The sequence below is a fragment of the Priapulus caudatus genome, unplaced genomic scaffold (genome assembly GCF_000485595.1).
Source record: "Priapulus caudatus unplaced genomic scaffold, Priapulus_caudatus-5.0.1 Scaffold473, whole genome shotgun sequence".
NCBI lineage: Eukaryota > Metazoa > Priapulida > Priapulimorpha > Priapulimorphida > Priapulidae > Priapulus > Priapulus caudatus.
Window position 1 is genome coordinate 360,407 of NW_014577534.1, and position 22,121 is coordinate 382,527.

Consider the following 22,121-nt stretch of genomic DNA (forward strand, 5'->3'; position numbering starts at 1 on the left):
CGCGACCGCGGGGATGTTAAAGTATGAAGCGCTGTCCGCAGTGGAGACATGTGCCAAATTCGAGGGCATATTATATATATATATATATTCGGTGGGGGTATATATAAACCCGGCGCGGCGACCATTGATCAATTTCGCGTCTTTACGAGAGAAATTTGCGTATTTCCTCATCGTGCCGAATCCTGGGGTCACGCACGAGATGGTACACGTGCTACGAACGTGTTCTACGGACTTACTACACTTACTTACTATACTTTAATACTTACTAGTTACTATACTTACTTACTATACTTTAATACTTTCTATACTACACTTACTTACTATACTTTAATACTTACTAGTTACTATACTTACTTACTATACTTTAATACTTTCTATACTTACTACACTTACTACACTTACTATACTTACTTACTATACTTTAATACTTACTATACTTACTTACTATACTTTAATACTTACTACACTTACTATACTTACTTACTATACTTTAATACTTACTATACTTACTTACTATACTTACTTACTATACTTTAATACTTACTATACTTACTTACTATACTTTAATACTTACTATACTTACTTACTATACTTTCTTAGTCTTACTATACTTTAATACTTACTATACTTACTTACTATACTTTAATACTTACTATACTTTAATACTTACTATACTTACTTACTATACTTTAATTATACTTACTATACTTACTTAATATGCTTAAGTTACTTACTATACTTACATACTATGCTTACTTACTATACTTACCTAATATACTTACTTACTATACCTACTTACTATACTAGATCGACACTAGTTACTGATACTGATATATATATATATTATATAGAATAGATATTAGATATATATAATATATACTCACCGAGAAACAGACGTCCCACGACTACAATAAATCGATAATCGATGAGTGCGGTGTCGTACGTGTCAGCGTGAAATCGATATCATCTTGATATGCGTTTAATAACGTACAATAAATAACAGCTACACATGGTGTCGTTATTATATTAAGAGCCACACGTCATTAAAAAATCAATTTAACGCACGGCGCAGAGAGAGCTTTGCCCCGTAATATCGTAATCCCGCGTATAGCCGTAAACCCAGGGGGGCTTTCACGGTGCCTTCAGCCGCGTAGTATTATAGGTTCGGCAAGCCGTGGACTTTGTACTGCGGCCTGCGGCTGCATACACAGCGGCCCTTCGTACCTCGTCTATCTCTCCTAATACTTCCGGGGTCGAAATAAGCGATGGTCCGATGGTCCGGGGCCATCAAATAATCAGGAGGACAATCAGATTTTCAAAGTCAATGGTCCGCCGGACCATTGGATATTTTGGTCCCAGTTTACGGTAATTTTCTTTGAAGTTTCCACGTTTCCATATACTATTAAAGTGAATAAACAATTACTGGCACAGTCAAATTCGTGGGCGGAGTCATCGTTGCCATGGTAACAACATTTTTGTGGAAATATTGTAGAACCTGTAACTTGTGCTGTTTTTACCCGATTGTCATGGAATTTGGCACACAGGGCCGATATAACATGTCCTATTTATATATATGTATATATATATATATTTGATGACAATCATAAATTTAAATATAAATTTAAATACAAATTTTAATACAAATATTTTTTTATTTTTTAATATTTTTTTACAAATATTATTTTTTTATTTTTTTATTTTTAAATTTAAATTTTAATACAAATATTAATTTCATGACAATCGGGTAAAAAGTGCAGAAGTTACAGGTTCTTGGGCGGAGTCATCGTTGCCATGGTAACAACATTTTTTGTCGAAATATTCTGATAGGTGTCTTCGCTTTACGATAACGCATCTTCATTCAAAATTTGAAGATGATCCGAGAAGAACTGCAGCCGGTAGAGCGCTCACAAGGAAATCTCTGCGGCGGCGGCGGCGGCGGCGCGACGATGCCAAATCCATAGTATCCCCACGAACTTCGTTCGGGGGATACAATAATACCAGGAGATAATAGTCCTAGTTCATTACATGATCATGTACCGACGGCGACGGCAAAGCCGAAGGCGAACACAGACTCACAGTCACATTCTTTTTCATAGAGAAAAAATCTTGATAGATGCAATAGATTGTTGAGCAGTTAAAATTAAAATGTTGTGAGTGATACTACAAAACAGCGCAATACAACATGAAGAAAAAATATATAAAAAGCGACAGATTCTAATTCTGTACAAGTATTAGTAAAGTGATTAGGGTACACTTTAAAATCATTTCAACACTCATACGTAGTCATGCGCACGCACGCACTCACTCTCGTACAAACCTACACCAATATAACTATACACATTCACACACGTTACACCATATTCACACCTATGCACACATGCGCTGCTCAAGGCACTTTTACTTTTAGTGCAATTACTCAATTATATAGTACTATTACTCAAAGTCATGGTTGATTACTGATGTTACTAACTCATAGTCATATTAATAATACTATGTGTTACTAATACTAATAGTATGTACTAACTAAATAATCTGTTTGTTTATTTTTTAGTTGCGTATATGTTAAGAGTTTTCACCACCCCATAGTAATAATGGGGGAGACTATGAAAAACATACTAACTGAGCTGAGGACCAAACGATTTGTGGCTGTTTTCCCATTGCTGACTGATGAAGGTGAGGTGATTTTGTCGACAATATAACTGTTGCATTCGCAAAATGCAATGCAAAACTCGAGTTGTCCTATCAAAATGTGAGATTCCATTCTAGCAGTTGCTAAACAAACACTAATAGTAATGCCTAAAACCGTATGTTTATTTTAAAGTTTGGTTATAACTTGTGCCAGGCATTCCTTGTCAATATCACAGCCTTTGCTGGTCATAATTCATTGCTAGTAATTTGCCATTTTTAAGCAAAAGTAGGCAATATTTAATGGTTGTAAAATGTGGTTTACTTATTAAAGGAATAATAGGTCCATTGATTATGCAATGTTGACGAATGCTAGAGTAACTGGCACCTTGTGTAGTTAATAAGTACATTACCTTATAGCCAAACGCGTATTTGTTTGTCCAATATCACTGCTGGTTACATTACAAACAAGACTTGAAATCGGTTGTTGATATCAAGAGCGTATTAAGAAGGAGAGCGTACAATGGTGAAATGTAAAAACCATGTTGTAGTTTGCTGTTTCGGTGAAATTAGTAAACTTTACGAGTTTTATTTTAATAATTCTTTGCTGTATTATTATTAATTTCAGCTGTCCTTCCTTGATAATGTAAAACCAACCGCTTGTTCCTATGATGTCCCTACGCTGAGATAATGAGCGGTGAAAATCTGGTATTTTTGCCGAAAACCGACTCGAGATAGTAAGGGCTGGCGCCTGTCTCTCGTTTTGTGGACTGTATGTTGCTTCCGGATCGCGGGGCTGTGTAGCGCTGACTCGATACGTTTTATTTGTTTGGCAGCGTCCTTCATTCAGCGGAAGTGGCGGTTCATTCAACATGGCGATAAATAAGCAAGAACGTTTTGTGAGTAATGCTGGCGTCCAATGACTGGAAATGCGAGAAAAGATAGTAGAGAGGAATAAGAAATTGCATTGTCAATGAATGACGGAAACACGCGAGGTTCCCGAAAGCTATCGGCCACAAGCGAGAGACGTGCGCAGCCACTACGTATGCTGGGTCGGTTTTTCGGTGAAATACCATGATTTTCACCGCTCATTATCTCAGCGTAGAGGGCATCGTAGGGAACAAGCGGTTTTGTTTTTATTAGCAAGGTAGCGACAGCTGATCATAATACGCAAAGAATCGTCAAAAATAAAACGGGCAAAGTTATTAATGCGACTAATACTCAGCATGGTTTCAGCATTTCACCCGTTGTACGTACCGCTCTTCTTCTTAAATACGCTCTGTTGATTATGTATTGGCCCGTATGTTTTGGACGCCAGTATGAAAACGGAGGTGTCAGCGGTTATAGGCGGCGCCGGGCACGGGGCCGGGCGCGCCCGGGCGCGGGGCCGCGAACCACAGCCATGTGACTAAAGCATGAAATAGAGTAAAACACACGTCTAATCACGGACGCAGCGTGACAGCCGCTGACAAAAAGTTCCTTATCACGAGCGTCGCAAAATGTTTACGAAATCACTGATGATACATGCGTATACGGCCGATGCATGCGTGGCGAAAATTCCAGTGCACTATAAATCCCGTATCGACACCCGCTTTCGGCCGGCAGCGTTGAAACTGTAAACAACCTGCTTTTGGACTGCGTGATTTCATTAACCATTTTTAGTAAACAACAGGATATTGGACAAACCTAATACGCAGTTTGGCTCATAAGGTAATGTACGTTATTAACTACACAAGGTGCCAGTTACTCTAGCATTCGTCAACATTGCATAATCAATGGACCTTTTAAGTGTGAAAAATTTCGTGTCTTGTGTTATTGAATACATAATTACAGTATATTCAGGTGTTTACTGTCTTAGTGCAGTGATATATTGCCATAATGCGCATTTTGGTTATTTTTATTCTCAAGGTACATTTATTAATGAATAGTATCTCATTTCAGATGTTGTTTTAATTTGGGATGGCGTGTGCAATTTTATCAGAACACACTTGCACCAACAGAAGGTATAGCTTGAGGTTCAATGATAATGTTAGTTCTGTATCATTTCAAGTTTGTGTGTTTTAATTTTATGTTACTTAATTTCACCTTACATCCATACTATAGTAGCAGTTCAACAAGTATTTCAAACATCAATATAGGGCTCAACTTTGATCTCTTGCACATGACAGCTCGTGCAGTAAAGGGTAAATAGCGATTTAAGTAGATGCTGGCTTTTCCTTGTGGAAAAATTCAAAGAAGGTGGCAGAAAGTAGTCATATGGCACTGATGTCAAGATCCAAGGGTTGGTATATATTTGGATCAATATACAGATGGGAAAATGGGGTTGCATCCTCTAATGGGCAGGAGAGGAAATCAAAACACCATTGCAATGACAAATGGAAGTGTTTGTATTGGTTTCATATGACATTGAACTGTCGTTGTTAAGAAAATTATGGCAATTTTTATATTTTTCCACAAGGCAAGAAAGAGGTATAATATTTGATTTCGAGATACAATGCTGCTTTTATTTCAAATGAACTATTTTTCGGTGATAGCTGTAGTATAGTATTTGATTGAATCTATAACAGTCAGATTAAATGTTAATATTCTTGTCAATTGTCATACAGGGAGTGCATGTCCCAGGCCTGGGAACATTCTCCTTCACACAAAAGCGGCTGGACGTTGGGCACAATAAACATATTCTTCTACAAAGGCCAGTCTTTGTACTAGCAGAAAGATTGACACTTAATCATGGACTGCATTGTGTTAAACAACATGTATCAGGTTAATAGCTATATACTGAATTCATGACATGTAGTTAAAATTTATAGGCTGTTGTCTGTTGGTAAAGTTAGGTTCTATGCCAGTCATTAATATGTGAAGCACTTTTATGGTGCAAACACTACAATATTGTTACTTCTTTATGTATTGCTACAATGCTTTTGCAATAAGTAAGGTGATTTGTTCATGTATGATGCTTGAATAAGTAAAATGAGCTTTCGTCAGTGTCACAGAATGTGATTAAGTATCAGTGCACATATTCAATAGTTGTTCCTTTTTTGTAGGCCGAGTGCCTGTGGTTAAACTTAACTTTGCCACAATTAGCTCGTCACTGGATTTCAATCGGGACATCATTGAACAGTGTGTCAGAGAAATATTTTCTGCACTTTCTAGGTATGTATATCTATCTATCTATCTTTCTTTCTATCTATTCATTTATCTATATATCTATCTATCTGTCTGTCTGTCTGTGTATATCTATCCATATATCTATCTATTAGGGGTGTAACAATTCACTGATCCATCAGTGAATCGCGACACAGTGACCCACGATACGATAAGCGATACAAACGATACGGATGTTAAACAGTGAATAAGGCAAGCTAAACTATTTAATAAAGCATATATGTAATTCCTTTTTAATTTAATTTTTAATTTATCTTATGAACTACCTCTCAGTATCACGTAAATATCCTCGGCTGTCGTAGAAATCTGGGTCAATGTATATGGCGTGCTTGTATTGCTGCCAAAATTGTTACCACAAAACAATCAAGAATGCTGATTGACTGGTGCGTGTTGTTATAGCGCACGTACTGTAGCACTGTGTATGGCGCGCATTTAAGTGAAGCTGTTGATTACAGGTCATGCAGTCTAGAGCACACTGAAAACTTCTCGGTGTGTTTCAGCGATAGAAATATATATATAATAACTGATCATTTACTATGAGCATGGCTTTGACATACTCATAATAATTTGTGTTATAAAAGTATTGGAATACATATTATACCAGTAAAGCAATATTTAGAGTTTGATCGTTTATGTCGACCGACTCTTTCTGTCTGTGTATCGCGATACGTATCGTATAGTGACCTACGTATCAAGATACGTATCGTATCGTGATCATAGTGTATCGTTACACCTCTACTATAGATCTATCTATCTATCTATCTATCTATCTATCTATCTATCTATATCCAGATATCTATCTATATACCTATCTATCTATCTATCTATCTATCTATCTATCCATTTATCTGTATCTATCTGTTTACGTATATGAGCTATCACTATTACATCTTTTATTTGTTAGGATAATGATTTGGGTAAACAATAGGATTATTACCTACTATTTAATCCTGATATTGTATGTATATTATTGATTAATTAAAATGTCTGTTTTTGATATTGATGTTTCCTGGAGTACATGATATCAGTGCTGATCAATGCCAATGATGATCATTTTGAGAGCATGTACTCCTGATATTACTTTAAATCTTTATATGAAGGTAATAAAGCATAATCAGCACAATAGGTGATAAGATTAAGAAGATTTTAATTTAATCACAATTTTTTCAAGGTGTATTGCAGCAGCACAAAGCATAGAATTTACCTTCACTGGAATTGGAAAGCTGTACATTTTCGATCTGAAGGTTAAGATGAAGTTTTTCAAAGACTTTATCATGAGCATAGATGTTGTGAATGTAAGTTGCTTGTGAAATATGATACATAACTTTGTGACAACATGAGTATACGCATTTCTGTAAATGTGGGTGTATTCCAGCAGGTGCTAGTAGTAAAACATCTGTGAAAGCATGTCATCAAAATTATTTTATGATTTTATATATGTGTGTGTGTGTGTGTGTGCGTGCGTGCGTGCATGTGTATATATTGATATTGGTATCAAATTCAGTTAAACATTGTGTATTAGTTAATAATTCATGATTGCTGATTAGATATATCTACATATATATACATATATGTTAGATATGTTATATCTAATAAGCTCAATTCTTCACTGTTACTACTATATCAGTGGAGGTGGTTCCTTATGTTATGACATATGTGTCTGGAAACATCAAGTTTGTTTTATTTTTTTGCGCTGCAGCATGTAAGAGTTGTTGAATGTGCAGAAGCCTCTCGGGATTGTCTACCTGAGTCTGAAGATTCTGTTGTTGACAGAGATGTAATGGATAAGGAATGCAAGGTTCAGAGAGTTGACGATAAACGGTGTAGTACTAGCGAACTGCACAGACCTAGGTATATTAATATTATACATTCGCCGATAAAGCCCTGGCCTTAAATCTGTTGCATTGAACTCATATATAGTATATAGTTAGAAATCTGGAGAAGTATTAAAGAGCTTGTAGAAAAATTTAGAGTAATCAAGATGTGGCTTAAAGGAATGATGTAGTATATAATTATTATTTTGATAGGGGTAATAATTGTCTTTGTTTTCTAATTTTAAATTACAAGTCGGTGTAATATCGTAAAACGGTTTGTATAATTTCTATGAAGCATATGCATACACGTTTAAGTTCACACATGCCACATGTCCAAAAAACAGTGCCGCATGGGCTATTACTTTCACTTTGGTTTGCTGAGGTACGTGGTTGGAGGCTTTGGTGAATACTTGTATTCATGAAAAAACTAACTAGCTAATTAATTCAGTAACTGACTAATTTTAATCTCATTGTAAATTGGTTTATAAATAACTCGATACTTTGTTATTTTGTATCTTTAGAATCATTTTAAAATCAGATGTAGACCACATGGAAAATACTGATAGAGACTGTTCAATAGCGCAATCACCTTTACCAGGACTTTCAAAGGAAACCTCTCATAAACTATCTCCTCCACCTCCAAAATTGGTGAGAATACTTTCACCTGAATCTTCACCAGAGGTGCTTCGCAATATTGTAACAGGTAATTTTTATTGTGACAAATTAAGTATGGCTCATGTATAATAGATCTATGCAAATATTTAAATGTTTATACTTTTTCGAACAGGCTTACAAAGCAGTGCAGAGCTAGTGTGTGGGTGCCCTATTAGAGTGGAAAGTTAACTTTGAATAGAAGATTTGTCCACATTGAAAAAAAAGGTTTTAGACATTGTTCTTGTTATATATAGTAATAGTTGCTATGTGTGGTACGTAGTCATGAAAGCTAAAGATGATATATTGGTCAAATACGTGAGAAATACAGTGAGGAATTGTCGTGACCTTATGCCTGTAATAAATTGTTCATCGTATTGATTTTAGCCAATGCCCAGACAATAACTATAATTTCCCTTGTGAGAGATAATATGACTGACTAATTCTCCTAATTGAAAATTGATCGTCTGTGTTGCGCCTGAGATGGACTTTACTGCACTTCAGCAATTACATTATAAATGCCCCTTTAAGGTCAGCCTATAGGCCGTGTCTGACGGAAAATATTCCGTGAAAGTTTTGCTGTGTATTTCAAAATTACCCATTATATATTAATGACATGCTGGTATAGTGTAGGAGGTATTGACGTACTCCTGAGCAGATGACCTCATTGCAGCTATGGTGAAGAAACGGACCGATCATCGTAACAATTAATGTGATTGTCATGCAATACTGTCTGTACACGTGTCAAGTTCAAAGCTGCATTATTTACCACATTTCTAGTGTGTATGTGGCGCCACCTAGTATTATCCATAGCATAGAGAGAGAGAGGTGAAGCTGGCGTATGTGTGTGTAAGAGAGGGACGGTGAAAGCGAATGATGAAGATAATGTCTTCCAGAACAAGAACCTGGTTGATCTGGCAAACGGTGTGCATCGAGTTTTGGAATGTAGTGTCTTGAACTGATGTGTTGCATGCAGTTAGTCACAAGGAAAGAGTGCGTGCTATAAATGGATATCTGGGGCAAAAGCACCTCTGTGATAGACGAATTTCATCTTGTGCAATCTCGTGGTGATAATTTCTCTGTTCTAGAAAACGTCCCGTTCTCAGCATCATGGCATAACTAGGCAAAAACAGTGAGCACATCCTTCTGGAAAGTAATTAGGAAATCTTAATTAACAGTTTTCCGGAGAGGATGATTAAAGTTTCAGTTACGCGAGATATTTGACGGACGCTGACCTACAGGAGGATGTGGCAATTCTGCTTCTCCTGCAAACCACCTATTTCGACAGAGAGTGCAATTGGCATGAGATAAAAACTCTACAGACGACAGGCGGAACCGACTTGCAATTTATCAATAGTGAAATGCCAATCGTATGTCAGAAAGGTTGGTCTGAACATCTGAAGCCAAACAGCTGCATCGGCCGGAACCGCTCGCACTGCTTTTGCATGCAGGCCTTGTAGTGATGTGTGCCAGACCAGGTGCAAGTTCTTTCATTCTGAATCACGTGGGAGAAAAAGTTAGTTATGTTGATGCAAAACCAGAGCTACTGATGAGGATTGTGCGACATCCTAGTTATTTTGATGAGAGTCCTGCTTCGAGCTTGTCTGGAGGTAATTTGGAGTGAGATACTGTACTATTCGTTGTTTATGTCTATAGGAGCACTGTTTACTGAGATCATTTTCAGTTGACTACATAATTCTGGTTCAGCACACGGAATGCATCTCTAATGCTGCCATCTGCATTAGGAGCAATTTTTTGTGTTTTTTGAGTAAACGTAATAACATGCAGAAACAACTATTTTAAGTACTAGAGTCTAACTCCATAGACATGCAACTAGACTGTCATATATAATGGGTAGTATATATGTTGTATTTGTTATGATCCATAGTCGTTAAGTCATTGATTATGCAGAATTTTCGCTCTGTGAATTGGTAATAACGATTCAGTATGTCAACCAATATAATATAAGTTTGTGTTCAACGTGTCTATACAGTCCATTCCGAGTATTATCGTATCAGGAGCTAATAATGACAAATTTTGTCATTATTAGCTCCTGATCGTATGTATGACAGCAGACAGTGCACGTGTAGGACATATATTAGGACATGTTTCATTGATAATGCGGCTTAAATATAACGTACGTGGTTCTAAGACGCTAAAAGTTCTTATAATTACTCGCCTGCCTATATATTGTAGTGTGTATTTGCATCTGTAGTCACTGAATGCTTGTACCCTGTAACTGGTAATTCGTTCATTGGTCGATCTTTATCTGTATTTACAGTCTTTGGCTATCTGTTGTATGGTATTCCATGACAGGAATATTTTAAGGACATTGTATGAGTGGTTTTACTCCTTGCACTTAGTGAACATATAGCACTTATGTATAATCTACAGAACTGTAGGCAGTGCCAGTGCTAATTGGTTGCAGATGAAAACACGCTTTGATCAAGTTGATTGGCTTCTGTTGAATAATTAATATGAAAATAAGGCTCTTTTTATCAGCATGAAAAGAGCTGAGGTAATGACGTGATTACTTTAATCTCATGATCATATGAAATGATGCTGCGATGAACGGACAGATAGTTAATAATATAATTAGGTCATGAATTTTTTATTGGTTGCACGATACTCTTTAGTTATAGAAATGTGTGTAAATTGAAGGAAATGCATTTTGTTTACACGACGTTCGTCAAGAAGTTTTCTGAGATCTTCGTAACACATACAAGTATAAGTATTGTTTGATGGGGTTATATCGAAGGATGGCAATTGCTACTACAGCAAGTTCAACTACTTGCATTTCTTGCATTACTTTGCATTACTTGCATACTAGAAGCTACTTCAATTGTTTCTACTAAGGCTGTACAGACCCCAGGCAGTTGTGACAGTTATGACGTTGTCGCACAGACAAAATGTTTGTCAGTGTGCATCTGTAATGGTGTTATTTTTCTTGCAGCTGGAAGTGACGTGAAGTCCGCTGGACTGCACACAGGTCGCTCAGGTGCTGATGGAGCGCGAGATTTGTCGCCAGAGAACAGGTGTGTTGTTTCCTGCATGCGTACTGCATATATATGCCAGTAATGTACAAATCATTAGGCGCTAGGGCTCATCTTGAATTTTGACTGCGTTAATTTTGAGTCGATGACACGTATTCAGCAATAGCGTTATCATTGGCATTGATGCCTGACTTCTATGTCTAACCCTGTGTACGTAGTACCAATGAAATAACAGTGCTACTGTCAGCAGCAGTATTTATAGTGGTCATATGCAGGTGTATATATAAGATCAAGAGCTAATAATACCTAGAGTGTACAACGGAAAAACGGGAAAATAGTGCTATTTCACGACAACATTATTCTACTTTGCCTGCGAGTCTAGAATAATTTTATGGTATTGCATTAAGCAGAATTCTTTGATCTCTAAAACAAGACCAACCGCTTGTCAATACGATACTCCTAGGCTGAGATATTGGCTCCTAAACCTCCCCTCCCACATGCCTCACGCCGCCTCACATCCCGGTTATTCAGCTACCTCAACGCCTCTAAGCATTGCTTCGTGAAAGTTCGGTTTTTCCGCGATAACTTTATGAATGAACGGCGTTTCGGTTATCATAGGTGACTTTCGGGGGCATCGCCTATGCCCTTATCTCCCATTATCTTTCCTAGCACGGCTAATGCCCGTCATGATGGAGCCGGCAATGTTTTCTAAATTAAGTCTTTACAACGCAGCTCAGTTACGAGTACCAAATTTGGGCATGTGACATCAATTATCAGCGCTCCAAGCGGTGACGGAAACCGATAGCCAAAATGCTTAGGGGCGTTGAGGTAGCTGAATAACCGGGATGCGAGGCGGCGTGAGGCATGTGGTAGGGGAGGTTTAGGAGCCAATATCTCAGCCTAGGAGTATCGTATTGACAAGCGGTTGGTCTTGTTTTAGAGAGCAAAGAATTCTGCTTAATGCAATACCATAAAATTATTCTAGACTCGCAGGCAAAGTAGAATAATGTTGTCGTGAAATAGCACTATTTCCCCGTTTTTCCGTTGTACAGTCTAGGTATTATTAGCTCTTGATAAGATCATTAAACAAAAATAACACAAAAGGGGCAAATGTACATTTTAGCGGTTTCCAAGGACATAAAAGCATTGTCGCTGTCATCATCCTCGTGCAGTAATGACACACATGTAAATAACATAACCTGTTGTCTTAATATTTATATATAGAAATAGTATAATATGGTATATATGATCTCAATAGTAGTGAAAACAGATGTGTCTTTAGGATGAAAATGGTTATTAGATGGGATGATCTTTGGCACTGGTAAGGCTGGGCAAGTTAGGACTTTGAAATGCTCCTGCTTTAAGGAGTGAGTATAACGTTCTAGGAACCAGGAGCTTATCTTAAATGCAAAAGAGAGATAGTTTTCTAACCTAAATTTTCGAGCCACCCGAAATAAAATGGCTTGTGTGTAATGTATTTATTTCACATTTTATATTTACACCCGGTCTTCCACAGTTAAGGATTGCGATTGCATATGTTAACATTCTCGCTGCAGGAAAAAACACAGGCACGTGCTCACTGATACATACCTGCTGTTGCGCACATAAACCAATCGCTTTCACTTAAAGTACTCTACATCTGTTGTTAAACTATAGCTTGAGATTCTGATTGTGTGTGCAGGAATGCCAGCGCTGCGGAGAGCTCGAGAGTTGACTCCGCTGAGCCGCGTTGCCGTCACACGTCGGGACAGGAGATGTGTTACATCTGCTGGCAGCGGGAGCGGCGAAACCAGCCCGTCTCGTTCCGCGAGTCGCTGCGTCGGCGGGAGCTCGAGCACGATCGACTGCTGCAGGAGGTACAGCTGCGCAGGGACTACGACGCCATCTCATCCGAGGAGGTAAACTCACTGCCGCCGCAGGCAGGCTACTGCTAGATGCCATGCAAGAATCGGAGACGTGTGATATATGCTGTATCATTGATTGTGGATCTCTCCCATCACCTAGAGTGGGCAATGGATTCGGTCGATGACATTTTTATGATGGATCTCTCAACCATCTGGTCATTGATTGTCTCTGTAATAAAGTGGTGCAGCGAAGCTTCATTGTTGTAAGCTATCGTGAAAGTAATGGGAGTGATGACCAAGTTTTATAGCATATATATGCATAAAAACTGAATATCACAATTAATATTGATTATTATGAAAATAATGCACGTAATCTTATATTCTATAAAGGTGATGAAACAGCGAAGAAGGTCATATGGTCAGGAAGTGGCTTCGTTTAACCTTGTGATTGCCGAGTCAAAGCACTCTAGGAAACGGGATGCTCACAGTAAAAATGTTAGTGCAGTCTCGTAGAATAGATCTTTAATTATTTTATACTGTCACTATATTTTGCAAAGCAAGTGAGTTGTTGTTTTCCTTGCACGTATTTACGTATTTACGTTTTCCTTGCACACATTGTGGCATGACGGTGCAGCTTTCTTGAAAGTTCTTTGGTAGATTAATTATTTCTATATTATTATTATTTAGTGTTTCCCCTGCATTGACACGAAGGAGGCGGGCCGCCTCGCTCAAATTCTCAGCCGCCACAAAGAAATTTGCCCAAAACACCACCTCGCTGACGAAAATCACAGTTCTTCCATAAAACAGTGCTTATAATGCACCAAAATAGCTTAGAATGCACCACATTGCACCATTTAAAAAAATAAAAATTCTGGGGGGCATGTCCCCGGACCCTAGCTGGGCGAGCACCACCCTCGAAACACACACACACACGCAAAAATACTACCTCAGACCTTTTTGGCCGTTTTGGCACTGTTATTGATTCTTATTATCTGTCTGACTCATTTCTTTTGCAGCATATTCTATCGCTTAATCAATGTTACTTAACTTGATTGACCGACTTGTGTCTTGTTGTCTCGGCTTGATTAATAATGTAATGACAAATGAAACTGACGTGATTAGCAGCTTTGATTAGCATATTTGGCATGCATCATTTGACTTGTTGCTTGATTGCACAAGAAATGGTACGGTGTCTGTGCACATGCATAAAGAGATGAAGGGGGAGAGGGAGCGGAAGGGAGAGTAGTAGCCGTATTAAATAAATGATAAACGTACAGGGTAATGTAAGAGTGTGACCTTTAATAGAACTGCATGGTGTCAGGTTCTAATTGGCACCATGCCCCTGCATATGCTCAGTACATTCACAGCTAAACGCATTACAGGACTACTAGCTACTTTCTCTACCTCAATGTATTGATATTTTCTAGATTCCTATAAACTTACAGGAAATAGATACACAATAAATGCTTTTTGGTGTGGGTTCTGTATGCTGAATCCTGTTTTCCTCCTGTGTAGTAAAATAGATCAGTTCTTAATGTTAACATTGTAAATAGTACGCTAATTATACATCTTTACTCTATTTTTATAATATTATGAACGTTTAATATGTTTAGTCAAATTTACATGGTTAGATTAATTTAATCTACCCTGTAATAATCCACATTACAATCTGTCAACATCTATTCACACTTCTTTATCAGATTAGTATTACTCTTGTAAAGTGTATTTCATCTGTATTAAAGATCATAGTGCTCTGTTCCTTTTTTCCATAAAAGATATGGGTTTTCTGTCGGCTCCTATCCAAAAAGCTTTTAGTGACCAGCACCTGGCCATTTCCTGCCCTTTATAATTGTGGGCCTGTGTGCATTATGTATAAATAATTTATAGAATTCTCTCTCTCTCTCTCTCATTCCCCCAGCAAGGTTACGTGTTTCCAAGGCGTGCAGTAACTCCACCTAAGCATCTCAGGCAGAGAGAGTATCTCTCAGAGCTCACTAAACAGGTACAGTATATATACACTGATGGCGTACATATGACATTAAATGAAATTAGTAGTGTGAACAACGTGTTTTTAACTGATTCATTATCATTAATAATGTGTATTCACACATAGCCTGTGAGACTTTATTTGTGAGCAAAGTGAGACCGTCGAAGTTAGTCTAGTATAGTAGTGTTTTAAGTCTGGAATTGATGGAGTTTGTTTAGTTTGAAGAGATTGAAAACGCTAGGATAAGAGACAGAGAACGGCGACTGCAGGAAAAATTGGAACAAATACAACTGGCCGAGGAGTAAGTGCTTGTGCGGGAGTAAAATGAGACTAAGCGTAATAGTAAGACAAGTAAGAATATGAGTAAGCAAACAGTGGTATACACAGTAGCAGTATTATAGTAGCAGTAACAGCAGAAGCGGCAGTAGTAACGATGATGTAATAGTAATGTAATGATTGTAAGTATTGATGTAAAAGCTACAGTAAACATAATTGTTGTTTTGACTCTAATGGATCTGCTTAATACAAATTATTAATATTATCAGGAGTGAATAATAATTAATAGGTCTATAATCTATTATATATAATCTATTATTATTAACGCCTTATATTATGTTATAGGTTAGCACGGCAGAGAGACGAGTACAAAAGGCATAAAACTCGGAATGAGGAGCTTTATAGGGAGGCACTGAACACACAGGTACATGCAGCATGCATGCATGGTAACATAACTTGATTGGGACGGTGATGATACTGACAGGAATTATGATGATTTTGAGTAGCATAATAATAATAATTAATAGATGTGGCAGTAACAACTATGGTGACAGTGCTGGTGATGATGAGAATGAATAACATTGACTGGAAGATTTGTAGCACTTGCTTTAATTAAGCATGTTACAAATATGCATGAAAGGAATTTGTTTGTGATTGCGAAAACTTTTGCATTTAAATGTAAAGCTGACCTTTGTGCATTTCCAGGTAGTTTATCAGGCAGGTTATTGGGGATTATAGCTTATACTTGTTTTCATTAAAATTTGATGAATTTGAAATAAGATATATCTGATGCCACGAAAGTGCAGGTTCTGCATATACAGGCAAGTCTCATTCGCTTTTCTCAAAGATGCATCTTCTAGAGACATCCTACTCAGATGGAACAGCATCCAAGTGTAAGCTCCTTCTCACTCCTACCCATCCTGCATCTCTCCCATTATCAAGCCTCGCCATACACCGTAGTCTACAAAATAAAAAGGTAATTAAAAAGCACGAGGTTGTGTGGGTGGGCTGTATGCGTGATCGTTTGTCATCCAATTGCAGAGGTGGACAGGTTCTGCTGGCCCAATTGTCTATGTACAAAATGTATTATTGTGGCCACATCGATATTGGGTAATAACAGCGACTGTATGGATCGAACCATGCCAGCAAGCAGCGTTTACCAGGAGGACATACATAGAGCAGATGTGAGGTGCCTTCTCATACAGAAGAGCATCTGTGATTCATTCTCCGCATTTCAGTATTGAATTGTGCGATTTAATTGCCATCATTAAAAATTTATTGTCAAAGATAATTAAATGAACGATTAAAATTTTATCGAAGGGAGGCAGTTTGAGTTCACGGAAAAGCCATGTTCAAGCACATATTGTGTGTGGCAGGTTAAAAGTATTAAGATTATTTAGGGGCCAGTACGTGAGTGTGGAACCACGCGCGTCTTCCTATTTTCTTTACGACGACCGAAATGATTGTATCTTTAGTTACTACAGATGTTTCCAGTAGCTATACGAGGCTATACAGATCTGCCTGTCCATCACTGAAGTGTATACAGTGACTCGTGCACATGCGTTTTACAGACCGTTGTTCACATGCAAGTGTCTGGCCTGCCCGATGATCGCAACATACATTGTTGTGATAAAATATTCCGTAAAATTGCTTACTGATAAAAGGGCTGCGAACTCGGTATTTAAGCATGCACACGTGTAAAGCATAATGCACACACCCGAGCAAAACACCTGAACGTGGAGCAAAACGTGTTTCGCTCGATGTTCGTGGCTGTGTGCGGATTCCCGAAACAAAAAACATTGCTCAGCTGAGCGTGTTTCGCTGAACAAGCAATGCTTGATTCGCGGAGCGTGTTTTCGCCTGAGCGTACGTTTTGCTCGGGTGTGTGCGTCAATCGTTCTGCTACACAGCGAAACGCCACAGACGGTCTCCAATCAATATCCTTAAAAATATCACATGACACACAAAATTGGATGTCCATTGGATGGCTATTTTTGATGTCATGTGACAGCGGCGCTGTACGCAGTGTTTCTGTATGTTTTGCTCAGCTGTGTGCAGTGTCGGGTGGCGTGTGTGCGCTTGCTCGCCGAGCAGAACGCGAAATGCTGGAAAACAATATTTCCCGTTTTGCTCGGGTGTGTGCGCTAGGCTTAAGGCACGTACACTCTGGTGAAACGATCATCGCCTACTTTCCAGGTGCTGACGGGCAGGCTGGACCTCGCGCCGGCGACGGGGGCAGACTCCGACGTTGTCGTGTTTGGCCGGAGCGACGCGAGCGTAGAGCGGCTGGCTGAGCAGCGGCAGCGCAACCGTGATCTGCTGCAGGAGCAGCTGGAGGCAGTCGATTCGCGCACACGCAGCAGCCTGCAGCAGCAGTCCGACAAGCAGAGGCAGGAGGCCGCCGTGCTCGGACAGGCCCGCCAGCAGTATGTTCACTTGTCGCCTGCCATTTTGTTTATTCCTTGAGTGCGGCTTAAATTGACTACGTCACGAATTTTCTGTGGTGTATATTTGTAAAAATTTTGTTGCAATTATTTAACATGAAAAGTAAGCACTAATCGGACTAAATCTATCCTCAAATTCTTACCTAATAAGATTGTTTTTCAACTAGTTAAAAATCCAAAAAATCTGGGCGATTTGATATATTTATCACGACATTAAATACTTGCTATGGGCTATGTATGAGTGTTTGTTCACATCGAACGGAATAGCAAAATGGAAAGTATAATCCAGAAATTTAACCATTAAAAGTGAACAGAATCACTTACATTTTGTGAAAAAGTGGACATACTTTTTTTACTTTTACTATATACGGTTACGTAATCACTAAGTGCTCGCTAGGAAAACTAAATTCGCTTATCTCCTCTTTCTCTCGGTTGTATCGCGTAAGTTATTGTATGCCTACACCTTGCAGTTATCTCCAGGAAACTGTTTGCATTGCTGATAGGGAAGTATAACTCTCTTGCCTTGCCTTGCTCTTTGAAACAGTATACTGTAACAGTAAAGCTTGTATATAAGCTTATTGCAGATTCCGTGCAATGTCGGCAGCTCCCAAGGTTGTTTTTTGTTTTTTCTACAAATTTTTTTTTGGCCAATTTTACAAGTTCTTTTCCTCAAGTAGTAATTTTTCACGAGGTTATTCGGTTCACACATTGATCACAGCGTGCACTGCCAACTTGTAATCGTCATGGCAACGTTCGTTAAACAGGCGGAGTAAAATGAAGCTACGAAATCATCCAAGCTGCGATGATTCAATTGTTTGGTACATTTAAACTTTTATGTCAGTTCTCTGGTCATCACAGTTCGTTAGCCCTGTGTTATACATTCTATCTACTTTAATATATTTTCTCTCTCTCTCTCTTTCTCTCTCTCTTTCTCTCTCTCTCTACTCTCTCTCTGCTTTCTTCTCTCTCTTTGCTCTCGTTTCTCTCTCTCTCTCTCTCATCTCTCTCTCTCTCTCTCTCTCTCTCTCTCTCCTCTCTCTCTCTCTCTCTCTCCCTCGTCTCTGTCTCTCTCTCTTCTCCCCTCTCTCTCTCTCTCTCTCTCTGCTCTCTCTCTCTCTCTCTCTCGTGCTCTCGTCGCCCTGCGATGGCTGGTGCCTCTTCTCTCCTCTCTCTTGCTGTTCTCTCTCTTCTCTGCTCTCTCTCCTCGTCTCTCTTTCTTCTCTCTCTCTCTACTCTCTCTCTCTCTCTCCTCTCTCCTTCTCTCTTTTCTCTCTCTTTCTCTCTCTCCTCTCTCCTCTCTCTCTCTCTCTTCTATCTCTTCTCTTCTCTCTCTCTCCTCTCATCTTTCTCTTCTCTTCTTTCTCTCCTCTCTCTTCTTCTCTCTCTCCTTTTCCGCTCTCTCTTTCTTTACTCTTTCTCTCTTCTTTCCTCTATCTCTCTCTCTGCTCTCTCTCTCTCTCTCTCTCTCTCTCTCTCTCTCTCTCTCTCGCTCTCTCTTCTCTCTCTCTCTGTCTCTTCTCTCTCTTTTTTTTCTCTCTCTCTCTCTCTCTCGTCTCTCTCTCTCTCTCTCTTCTCTCTCTCTCTCTCTCTTCTCTCTCTCTCTGCTCTCTGCTCCTCGTCGTCTCTCCTTCTGCTCTTCTCTATCTCTCTCTCTCTCTCTCTCTCTCTTTTCATCTCTCTCCTCTCTCTCTCTCTTCTCTCCTCTCTCTCTCTCTTCTCTCTCTCTCTCTCTCTCTCGTCTCTCTCTCGTCTCTCTCTCTCTCTCTCTCTACTCTCTCTCTCTCTCTCGCTCTCTCTCTCTCTCTCTCTCTCTCTCTCTCTCTCTCTCTCTCTCCCGACTCTAGATTGGTGGACGAGCAGGCGAGCCGCTATCAGCGCACTACCGACATACGACGCAGCTTAGAGCAGGACTGGTCGCATGCAGTAGAAGCCAAGCAGCACAATGAACACATAGAAAATCTCTGCGCACAGACTCCAGGAAAGTCTGTCCTAGATCAGGTATTACTTAGATTATCTCGATTGTAAATGACGTATCGGCATGACGTAATTGGCTCTAGCCAGTCGTTGTTGTGATGAGATGTTTAATGAAAGTGCTGGCCATCGAAAATCTGCAAGGTTGAACACTTTGATGTGCACGTGTGAAAAACTGATAAACAAGACAAATGGGTCTAGCTTGGTCAACCTAGCATTAATATCCAATCAGGTTGGCCGGCTGCAATTATTGGGTGAATCGATGCCATATAAATATGCCAATCAGTTAAGTGCACTGAATACTTCCTTTTACCCAGTTGTACCGCCCAGGTGGCACTAGTTATACACACTTAATTTTCTGTTAATAATTCATGTGCCTAATTGGAGAGTATGAGCATCATTGTCATAGTAAATACTCACTCTGAATGCTGTATAGTAGGCATGCTTGCATGTATGTATATTACATATATGCAAACAGCTAGCATTGTTTTCTCTGACTTTTGTAAATTTTTGGGAATGGGTTTTCAGGTTTGGTATAGGCATCGTAGGCAATTTTTACTTTAAAAAGCAGTTGTAGTATCAATTCTTGTTTATGCATGCAGCATAGCGATGGCCTAGGACATAGCCTAAAAGTGGGCAAATGATAAGGTAAAAAGGTAAAAACGTAAAATCTGCTGCTACCTAGAAGTAGCAACTGCATTGTGTTATTTTCACACCTCTTACAATTTGTAAGAGGTGTGAAAATAACACAATTTGTAACAAATTACACACTAGATTAATGACACAATGACACATATAGATGTGTTTCTGGTCATTTGCTCTCATCTTGGGTTGCTGTTATATCATCAGTACGTAAAAACATTGTTTATGTTTGCGTGTGCATGGGTATGTGTGTGTATCTAGGTTTACATTCACCTTTTCACCTTTTTCATACAATTGTGTATTTTCAATATACAGGTTGAGCAGTACAGACGCTGCAGGCAATGCCAGCGCAGGTCTTCCAACTGTGGACATTCAAACATATGGAGCGAAACGCGCTACACCTCTGGCTCCAGACTCATGGTTTGATCTTCAATTGTGCTTAAGGTGGTTGATGATTTTCTGGGGTATTTGTTTTTGATTCAGTTCACTAGACAACAACAGTCCTTTCAAATGTTTGATTTGTGGGCTCGGTTGAACATTGTGGTCGTATTTTTGAGAGAATTAATGCGTTTTTGCATAAATGAAGTGAGAGTAATGATATCATGTGAGATTTCATTAAGCCGTGTTTGTTCACTGTGATGAATTATTAACAAACTGAATGGAAATTAAGAGTGTGTGGAGAGCAATAGGAAGACAGTGATAGTGTTTGAAATTAACAAAAAGAAAACGAAAATAATTTCCGTTCCGGTCTTTTTAAATTGAAGTCTGTTTAGTCATAAAATTTTAAAATTAAATGTCATAAAAAGCTGTGATATTTTGGTTTTAAACACAAACCACGTCGTTGTTGTCTGTGTCTTCATTTGGGTACTGTACGTGTTATGCACTTTATGCAGTTGAGCTGCTGGTCTCTTTTCCTCATTTTCATGCATTAGAAAATGTGACCATTTTGTTTGACTTTTAATTTAGCTTCCCGACCTGAATCTTTTATGTAAGTGAGACTATTATACTATTTTCAATCCTACTAATGTTATTTATTGTAACCTTATAATTGAATAGTAAATTTGAAATAATACTATAATAATTGCAGCGTCACATTAACTCCACAAAACTGAAAGTCATATCAGTATTAGCTGTTTAGTATTGGTATGCTACATATGGGTCTTTAACTTTTTTGTTTAGGGAAACTAGTGTTGTTTCCGACTACCACACTTGTAGAGAAAGAATAAATCGAGTCTTCTAGTAGGAAATTTTGTTAAATTGCATTTAGGTAGTCTCTCGATCTGCTCATTTATGAGTGCTTTCTAATTTTTAGTTCGGTTTATAGGTTTCAGGGGCCACAACTGCCAACTGAAATTGGAAATGCTTGCATAATAACGGAGACCCAAATGATTATAGAAATAGACTAGGTTGTTACCACACTTTGCATGTGTACATGTGTCTTCATGGTTTGATTATATCAGATGAAGCTATTCGTGTGATACCATTATTACAGGCTAGTTTATTACCAATGTGAATGTTTTCAAAGAAACGTGCCATTCTCATTTTATCAATTAAGTAGGGATAACGTATTCATTTGACATCACCCTTTCCGATAGGGGTGCAAGAAACATACTTATTAATATATTTCCGCAATTGTATTTTATTGACAATGTATCATGAGAAATGGTTGTTTTATCATAATAAAGAAATCTCAAGCCAACATTTTTGTT

The 22,121-nt window shown here is 38.6% G+C and overlaps 1 protein-coding gene across 2 annotated transcripts; it reads left to right on the top strand.

Annotated features, from left to right (window-relative positions):
* Window positions 1-2,556: 2,556 nt before the first annotated feature.
* Window positions 2,557-22,111, top strand: LOC106810793 (coiled-coil domain-containing protein 81-like). Of its 2 annotated transcripts, XM_014814243.1 has the most exons (17): window positions 2,557-2,673; window positions 4,567-4,628; window positions 5,232-5,388; window positions 5,670-5,778; window positions 6,962-7,085; window positions 7,490-7,641; window positions 8,126-8,307; window positions 11,209-11,290; window positions 12,930-13,146; window positions 13,483-13,587; window positions 15,011-15,094; window positions 15,298-15,380; window positions 15,701-15,779; window positions 16,203-16,331; window positions 17,552-17,781; window positions 19,644-19,797; window positions 20,728-22,111. In XM_014814243.1, exons 1-17 carry the CDS (start codon window positions 2,592-2,594, stop codon window positions 20,836-20,838), a joined length of 2,142 nt encoding a protein of 713 aa, XP_014669729.1. In that variant the 5' UTR covers window positions 2,557-2,591; the 3' UTR covers window positions 20,839-22,111. The 2 variants fall into 2 exon arrangements, with proteins under 2 accessions (XP_014669729.1, XP_014669730.1); XM_014814244.1 differs by lacking the exon at window positions 16,203-16,331.
* The last annotated feature ends 10 nt before the right edge of the window (window positions 22,112-22,121 follow it).